Below are 9,723 nucleotides of genomic sequence, written 5' to 3' on the forward strand. Positions count from 1 at the left end.
TGCATATCTTATTCTATTTAAGCTCTAATTATCATACAACCTTCAGTAGAGTTTCACCAAGGTTGGGTGGAGGGGGTTACATTCTTTAAAAAATAAAATTTCATGTCTTCAGGCTATCAAAGACATCTCGATTCGACTCAACTCATATGAAAATGCATATGCACCTAAAATTGAAAATTTTTCTATGGATGCTATTTCACAATGCTTTGATTGTTTAAGATGAGCTTTGTCACATAAGTGTTCAGATTCACAACTCTCTACAGTCTTTGCAACACTCAAATTGAAGATATTCAACATCTTTCCATGAAGTTTTACTTAGCTAGTCAGAGGGGTGGAAGCCTTGACATTTGTTCAAAATTTTATGGAAAACTCAACGAGTAGGATTAGGTTTGTGCCTTAGTAACAATGATCCTCTAGACTACGCAATAGTATTGAAAAGTGGCCTGAGTAACTTAAAGGTTATAAGTTCCACACGCCACTGCATTCGAAAGCTAAGCACGTTTATTTAGTCTTCAATGGGCATCACGTTTATTTAGTCTTCAATGGGCATCACTTCTAAATATTTGGTCGCTTGTAGTTTTCACAGATTCTTTTACATTGGCAACTCTTCTTCGAGGTAATGGACAAGGAGATCAATTTATTTTTTAATCATTGAAAGGCTACATGAAATTTTTAAGATGTGATTTAACATGCAAAAAATGCTATAGATATCAAAAAAAATGTAAAGTGTTACCCACTAAACCGTTTCTATGAATCTATGATTAATGAGAGCGCTATACACAATTTATTTTTATTTTTTTCACAATGAAGTATGCAATACATCGTAGGTTTGGATCAAGCTTCACATTTCCGACTAAAAGAAGTGATTGGACCTGAACAGTTGACAATATGGCCGCCTATCCTTGTATGTAATTGCCTGTTCAGCCCTAACGACGCTGATTCAACTTAGGAGCTACACCAGGCAACAAGAGTTGCATATGGTTGCTACTGGACACTTTTTTCGTTTTTAGAAAGGATTCACGTAGGAACATAGTTCTCAGGGTTGCTATTTGGCTTAACAAGGCCTTTTAGCTTCCATCCTCCAAGTCCAGACGACTCAAAAGCCTGCAAGGTGAGTATTCTAATTTAAGTCGGGAATTGTAAAACAGGAATTCTGAAGAGCACAACAATCAACAAAGGGAAATTTAAAGGAACCTGTAAATTCGTTCAATTAACTAAGTTATTTAGTGTAAAAGAAAGTTTAAATTTAGGTTATCTCTGGTGTACGCAAACAAAATATCATGTAAAGCTCAGAGAATAAAACTTGTTCCTCATCATCTCAATTCCAAATGCATACGTCATCATTTATAATGAACAAGGATGCATTACTTTTCAGTGCAATTCATCAATAGTTTTCTAGGCACAACAATGAATCTTAATAATTCTCTAGTCAAAACAACATATTCAAATTGAGTATATAAACATAGACAACTAATCCTAATCGACAAGTTGATTATAAATACAACGTACCAACTTCATCAATGTAGCCAAGCTTGCAAAGAAGAAATAAACTAAACTATATGTTTTTGTCCAATGTTTACCAAACAGAGTATAATAAAAAAAACAATAGAACAATTGCCAACCAAACAAGCATTCACAGCATTATTAAACGCTTGTATTGTACAAAAAATCACCAAGATATAGAAGCAAAACCTTAAGGTAGATCATATTTCATATCCACCTATGTCATATAGAATCCTTCCCGAGCTCATAATTCCTTTAAACAAGTTAATATAACAAAGACTGAGATTTTAATTTTCATGTCTATCTTGTATATTCAAATGGTTCCCAACCTTCTTCCTCTCTTTCACTTTTAAACTTAGCTAGGAATGTGAGCCACTAACACCCTGAAAGAGTTAACAAATTGACCTGAAAACCAAGCAGCCTAATTCTAAATTTTTATCCATCTACAAATAGCCAATATAACATGATCGAAAACTGCTGGCATTGATAAATTAAATACGCTGGTTAAAACAAAGTGAGAAATTGAAGAAATTTTTCATAATCTAGTTGCAAACCAACTTTTTGTTACGAACTAGTCTTCATGTTCTTAAAACCAACTTTTAACAAAAAGTATTGACATGTACAGCAACAGATCGTCAGTAGAAAACTATATGGGCCTTCATTGTTGGTGTGATAGCCAAGACCCGTAATAGATCTTTGCTCTGGTTGCTAAAAGCAGTATTATCATCTAATTTATTCATTGAACAAAAAATTTACAGTAAATCCTACCTCTTCCCAGGATTTCCCAGTGGCTTCAAGCAAAGCAGCATTGCACGTATCCAATTCAATTACTGAACCAGTGAACGTGGAGGCTGCTTCCTCCCATCCTTTGTTATGTCCCATACACCTAAAAGAAATTTGGTTATATTTGTAATTCATCCAACTTATTACTTAGCTATTCTAGGATTAGAATGAAATTAGAAATAGGAAGGAGCTTCCCAATACATGATATCTACAATTAAGCTGGTCAATACACACACAAACTTAATTTTCTTACACATCATCTCACTTAATGCATCATTAAATCCAGATAAGGATGCCAAATTAGCAGTACCTTGGACCTTTAGTGCACAACTTGCACAAGGCACAACCTAACACCACATTAATACCCTTTACACCCAGCATTCATAAAACAAGTTATACAAACTAGACACAAATAGAAAAGACAAAGCAATGACTTACAAAAACTTTAAAGCATCTCGTCAATGAAAAGCAAATGAGCTACTCAAGACTTGCACTTCTCTCTAGAACTGACACTAATCCCAAGTTGAGCTAATCTATATCTATACCAAGTCTTTTAATACAAAAAACCTTAGGGGCCACAAGTATCCCCCTTAATTATCTTTTTGTTTTATCTTTTTATCCTCTAGTTTATTTCCCTAAATTCCATTTTCCTACCTCTTCCCCTTCACTTTCCCCCTTCAATGTTCAACATTAATATCTACATTTAATTCACAAATTCAGTCAACCTTCAATTTAATTTCTTAATTAATTTACTATGTTTTCGTTTACCGTTCTTTCTAATTTTGTTTCAACAAATTCAATTAGAACCAACTGGATAAGGTTTAAATTTCAAGAAAATTGATCTTTTTTAAATAAATCTGAGAGGGATAAATTCTCTCATGCATTTAAACATGAGGCGCTAGAGCCTTGGTAGAGGCGGCCTAAGGCGTGTGCTTTTTGTCGCCTCCTGTACTGTGCCTGGAAAGGTCAAGGTGTTTTGTCAGCGCCTAGGCACGCTTTTTAAAACTTAGACAAACCTCATTTATTATCTCACCCATAATATTTACGCCTTTCCATTCACTCTCCCCTACACTTTTCATTTTTTACACCCTCCCTCCTTTTCAATATTCACAGATTGTTCCAATTCATTTGAGCACCTGAATTGGAACCATAACTTACTCCAACATGTATATAAGGTTACAAAAGAATTGTCAAATGTTTGTCAACATGTATATATTCCAGAAACGTAAAAGGCGAGAGAAATATATGCAGTAAAGTAACTCACATAACTGTAAAAATGTCATCTGAAGAGAATTTGCAAACCATCTTTTGGAGGTGTTCAGCAGTCTGCCCATCCATAGCAGCAATCGAATAAAAACTAGGGATGAAATGTACTGCAGCCTGTAAGAGCCCCCTGACTCGCTCTTGCATAACCAAGAGTGTCTCCTTTGTCCTTGTGGCATCACTGCCAGAATGGAAGAAAAGTGCTATCAGAAAAATGAGTAAGCTTCTTTTTAGTAGATAAAATATGGATATAATATAAATACAGTTCAAATTTAAGAAATAACAAACCTGCATAAGATCAGCTCAGGGACCCAACCTAAGAGTTGAAGTCTGTATGAGACATCAGCAGCATCAGCACGACCAGCTTTACTCAGTGGACGATCATGGTCTAACAAAATAATGATAGCAAGATAAGATTAAGGAATCTTGTCTGTTTGTATTAGTTATTTCAATAAATTGATAGCATTAGTTATATATAATATTACCTCCGTTTCATATTATGTGCAACAAAGGGCTTGATAGGGACTCCTAGGCAAAATTTGTTTGAGTGTTAAATGGAGAGAGAAAGATAAAGATGTATGTGATGAAGAAAGAGATTGAGAAAAATGAAAACTTAAAAAAGAAAGAAAACATTTGTTGCACATAATGTGTAACATCCATTTATGTAAATGTTGCACATAATATGAAATGGATGTAGTAAATAAATATATAAAATCAGCGATCGATTGTTAGCCGTCATGAAGAAGTATATAGAGTAGCAAATTAATGAAAAAGCTAATAAGCATATAGAAAAAGCTACTCTAAACAGCTTTTTCATCCTTGGCTCAGTCTGGCTCTTTAACTACATTGCCAAGCTAAAAGCCAAAAGGCAACTAAAAAGTAGACAAAAAGCCATTGCCAAAATCCGAAAATGAAATGAGTGAGGTAAGAAGAAATTGAAAATTAAAATGGGAAAATAAAGGAAGTTTATGACAAAAAGTATACTCCTCTTAAATCATTTGCTACATCTGCTTATTGAGGGTCAGTGTACACTAGCTTTATCAGTATTATTTCACTAATATATGGGATATAATATTATCAAGTATGATCTAATTAGAGTTTTATTACGTAATTCAGGATATCAACTTTTCATAAGAGTAATTATTAATAATACGTAATTTGAGAACTTTTACAGTCAAAGTGTGTCTTGATTCTTGAAGTCCATGAAAACGAAAATGTAGCATGTATTTTGGGACAGGGGAGGATAAAAAGAGGGAAAGAAGGGATTTAGAAGACAATAAGCAAAAGAAAACAGAAAAAGATGAAAAACCAAAATCAAAGGATATAAGTAAACAAAAAAATTCAATAGCAAAATCATATACAAGCCAAATCGAACTCCCAACCTAAGCATACATGTCAAACACACTTAGAAACAACCAGGTAATGGTACGTTTTGTTACAGGAATATAAAACAAAAGTTGTCCAGACACAGAATTATGCACACCTTAGTTTAAACATCTCTCAAGATTTTGTATTTTTGCAACAAGTCACACCCAAAAATTCTTTTTCATTCTAGCCAAGAGTAAGAAGACCTTGCTACCATAGGATCAATTACAAATAATATAAATGTGATAGTGTGAATGTGTGATTCTGTCCAAGTATTATGCTATAAGACCTATAACTACTACACAAAAGTATTCATTTTCAGAGCACTAACCTAGTCAACTGGAAATATAGATCATAAACCTAATTAATTTAAACAAAGTCAGAAAAGTCCACAGTTAAAATGAAGCTTGCATAATATGCAAAAGAGGGTCAAAGACTAGGAGTTTAAGACATCAAAATTTCAAATGTTAAACCAGAAAGTAGGAAAACGTCTTCAAAATTTTAGAGAAGGCTTGTAGCAGAAAAAAAAAAAAAAAAAAAAAAAAAAAAAAAAAAAAAAAAAAAAAAAAACACTTTTATCTGCGCTCATTTTCTCAGATAGTCTCTTTATTTGGGGAAAGGAAGTTTCAAAGATGGCTTTGTTATCCTTATATTCATCCCAAGAAGATCCAAAGAGATCGTGCTATGGTAACAATCCAATTGTGTGGTTTAAACTTTCAGAAAGGAGAAATAAGTAACCTAAACTAATGTAGTTTCAAAAAGCCATGTTTATACCCTTGATGAATAGAAAATTAAGGGATATACTAAGAAACTTTCAGAAGGGAGCACTAAGTGACCTAAACAATTCACTAAGCCACGGTTAAAGCTCTACTGTCAAACAGCAGTAGGCATGCATGGAACAACACCTTGAGGCCTTCAAAAATATTACACCCTCTGCCCCCATTTTTTTTGCCCCATTGCACATAAATTGGTCAACTTTAAACACTCTAACCATAAATAGTCATTAATCAACAAGACATAATAAAGTCATGTGGAGTCTTGTTAGATTCGTCTCATTGTATATTTTGTTAATATCAGTTTTTATAATTTTTCCGCGTATGAAAATGAAGTTATGTGTATTTTAAAGCGCGTCTTGGAGACTGTGAAAAGTCAAACGGAGCAAAAAAAATACGGACAAAGGGAGTAAGAAGTTCCAACATTTAGCTAAGCACAAATGTTTCAGAAGAAAAAGGAGTAGTTTGTGGATTGATTACCCCGTAAAGAATGATCATTCCATGAGCTCTCCGCATGACGCAATAGAATCAGACGACGAGTAACAGATTTTGAGGGGGTCTTCGCCGGAGCAGAGCTGTCAGCATTGTCAAGAATTTGGGACACATAAGGCAGGCGTTTTACTTTCTTTTGAATAAGAGGACGAGGAAAGAGTGAAGGTGACGAAGTAGAGGATAAGGAGGATCTAAGAGGCGTGCAGTAGAGTGCAGCTTCCATAGCAACTTCCAAATTCTGGATTATGCCCACATAATCCCCTTTTATCACCTTATAACAATATAAGTTGACTCTGCTAAGTCAAGCCCTCAAACTGTATGCAAACAAACAAGTTCATCAGAAAAAGTTACTCAGATACATATTACATATACAAACTATATCTCAAATTCTCAATCAGACTAGGCAATTAGAGTTCAATGGGCATTTATCTTCAGGTGGTGACATTAATCAAGACTGCTTATAAGAAAGACAAAAGGCAAATCGACATGCCACTTTTGCAGTATGCTTCCATCCCCTAGCAATTCATGCCAATTTTAAATGGTACTAGTATATACGTCCTCAGTTCTTTCATTATTGAAACATGTAGGTGAAGCACAATATTTTAGAAGACCATGGTGAGAGAGATATAAAGAAACAACAAAATGTACCTATGTGATAAGGGCAGAGATCTAGAGGAATCACGTGCACATAAGGAAACGTTGCAATAAATATGAAACATCCATAAAAGGGAAATGTTAGGAGGTATTTGTAAAAAGGTTTTATATAGTACATTTAAGATCTAAAGCTTTCAAGGTATCCAATAAAGAGTCTAAAGGTTCATAATACAGTGCAACTTTACCCCTTTTGTCTTTTGCTGTTTATCAAGAATGAAAACTAAAGATCAGATTACATGATGCAAACAAACCTGATACACAATCTAAAACAGGCACTTGAAGCACAGAAATAAAGAAAATAAACTCAAACCCACAACGAGACTTAAGGATAACTTACTTCAGTACTTCCAAGATTTTGTAAATCATTCCCAACCATTAAAAACATCCAAAATAGCTTAACATATACAATAAAAGAATTTGTCTCTTATTTGTAATCCCTGCCCCAATCCCCAACGAAAACCAGATACCTAATGATAATCCAATCATGCTCTAGGATACAGTTATCGAACAAAGGACAATATTGAGGATTCCAATGAATCAGTCACATTTTATAGGACTAAAGCGGGCTGTGGGTCAATAATGGGTGAAGTGATAAACCCAACTACACGCTCAGCCACCAATTATTTCATTCATGAGTCTTTGCTAGGCAGCAGAATATTCATTTCGTATGAGGTAATAATCAGATTGATCACTAAAGGTTTTCTTATAATGGTATTGTTTTGTGCACCATTATGAATGTACTTCAAATATAATACCATCCTCTGCACAATCTGCTCATCCTTATAAAGGTAACTTTTCATTTCTCTCTTTTATTAATTATGAGAGAGTTGTAGTTGATTTCACTTCATATGCTACTGTAATGTGACGCATAGAGTCTCGACCTTAAAGTCGATCAACAAATTATCGGTTAACGAGAGTGTTCGATGTTGACAAACCCAGATAAAATCTAAAATGCTCGATCACACTGTGATACAGGTACAATTTTCTTTCATATATCTCAATATTTCTTTAGCCAATGACTACTATCTTGAGCAGCGGAAATAAACCCAATAAACTAAACCCTAAACCAGAAAATTAGAAATTAAAAAAACCTAACCCAATGGATAACAATATGAAATCCAAAATAGAACTTGAAAATCTAACTCAATTAACCACTAATCCACAACATATAAAGAAAAAATGCAACAAAAAGAAAAAATTAAAAAACTTATAAATTTATAATAACTACTGTAGAAATTGTAGCAAACAAACGAAAAGATAATGAACATTCAACTAAACAAATCATTCGAGCATAATGAACGAAATTCGGCTAATATGAAATGGAGAAGAGAAAAGAATTTATTTTTTTTTAAAAAAAAACACCTTGTTGAAATTCTGTTGAAGCAGTGGGTGGTATGAAGTTCGTCGGGGTTTGCGGGCTGGTACTGGTAGTGCGTTGATCCTTGGGGGTTATTTGCGACGGAAATAGCTGATAGGGTGGCTTTTCTACTCCCTCCTTGTTTTAAACTTTTAATCAATCATAATATTAACAATAACTTAATACTAAAATAAACCGTGTTGTTTTTCCCTCTAAAACTCCCCTTTCTTTTTAGCCAAAATATTTTTACACTTTGTATGGATTGAAGAAAATAGAGGGAAAGAAAGTGAAGTAAAATTAAAGGATAAATAATCTCTCATTTGGATAGCAAATGAGGAAGGAAGATAATTGGAAGGGAAAAAAATGGAGAGATAGAATTGCAAGAAATTAATCTCTCCAACAATGAAGAGATTTGGAAGAAAAATTATTCATTTTTCCCTCCCCTCTCTTCCTTTCCCACCCCTTCTCCTCCCTCCCCTTCTTTTCCTCCCCCTAATCTATCCAAACGCACTATTAGAATATTTGTATAATTCAACTATAAGAATTTATTCCAAATCTTTTGTAAATATTTTTTTTTTTTTTTTTGGTATTCTTAATTCTCCATACACATTTACCTAAAATATTTCCAACTCTTTTATAATTATCATTTATACGAAGTATTAGAATTTGCCAAAAATTTAATACCCATTGGTTCCTAAATAAATGACACATTGGACCTTTTTTCAATATTCATTTACTAACTTTGACCGTCATTTTTTAGTAATACCGTATAAAATACGAATTTTATTATAAAATAACGAGACATGCATACAAAATTAACATTAGAATTACCATTACAGTTGTACAATAGTGAGGGTTGTTGGGAAAAAAAAAACATTTCTATTCTTATGAAACAATAAAAATTGAATTAATTTTCTATAAAATATTCCTATAATTTTACCAACTTCTAATTTTTTTTTTTTGAAGGTTTTTCTATAAAAAAAAAATAAAAAAAAATAAAATGATAACGACTTAGATGAACCTTCGTGAAATGTTAGATTAAAAAACTTAAAACGGTAAAGATAACAATGGAAAAAGAATATTTAGATTTCCTCAATAATGTGCATGATCTAATGAAGTCCAAAACGATTAGGTTTAAAAACCATTGGGTTTGCCTTTCATACAAACTTATGACAATTTACTTAATTTTTTTTAAAATTAGAATTACCGTGCATGGCACGGGCCTAACCTAGTAAGTGTTAAACTTTAACTGACATATAATTTTAGGCAATCTAATATCATATCATATCATATCACTAATAAATAAAGCTGGTCACGCAGCCATGCCACGAGACAACGACACTTGGCATTTCAGTTTTTTGCCAAGTGTCGCTCCACGTAGGCGACAAATAGGTACTATTGTGACACATATGATGCTAAGTAAGCAATTTTTGGATATATATTTTAAGATAAAATTGTTGTATAGAGTTTTATTATCGATAAAATTCTAAATTTCATATATACAAAATTAATCATAACTTTTAATAAATATCA

At 33.1% G+C, this 9,723-nt stretch overlaps 1 protein-coding gene across 1 annotated transcript; it reads right to left on the bottom strand.

The window, feature by feature from the left end:
• Positions 1–617: 617 nt before the first annotated feature.
• On the bottom strand, positions 618–8,342 carry LOC110695626. Its single transcript, XM_021872833.1, has 6 exons — positions 8,196–8,342; positions 6,168–6,493; positions 3,838–3,937; positions 3,551–3,730; positions 2,272–2,389; positions 618–1,104 (listed from the first exon to the last, which is right to left on the bottom strand). Exons 2-6 carry the CDS (start codon positions 6,400–6,402, stop codon positions 1,018–1,020), a joined length of 720 nt encoding a protein of 239 aa, XP_021728525.1. The 5' UTR covers positions 6,403–6,493; positions 8,196–8,342; the 3' UTR covers positions 618–1,017.
• Between the last annotated feature and the right edge of the window lie 1,381 nt (positions 8,343–9,723).

The sequence above is a fragment of the Chenopodium quinoa genome, unplaced genomic scaffold (assembly GCF_001683475.1).
Source record: "Chenopodium quinoa cultivar QQ74 unplaced genomic scaffold, ASM168347v1, whole genome shotgun sequence".
Taxonomy (NCBI): Eukaryota; Viridiplantae; Streptophyta; class Magnoliopsida; order Caryophyllales; family Amaranthaceae; genus Chenopodium; species Chenopodium quinoa.

Coding starts and splice junctions, on each gene's coding strand:
- LOC110695626 (XM_021872833.1), bottom strand. CDS start 6,402: ATGGAAGCTGCACTCTACTGCACGCCTCTTAGATCCTCCTTATCCTCT. Junction 3,938..6,167: donor GAATGATCATTCTTTACGGG/GTAATCAATCCA, acceptor TTATTTTGTTAG/ACCATGATCGTCCACTGAGT. Junction 3,731..3,837: donor CCTGAGCTGATCTTATGCAG/GTTTGTTATTTC, acceptor CCATTCTGGCAG/TGATGCCACAAGGACAAAGG.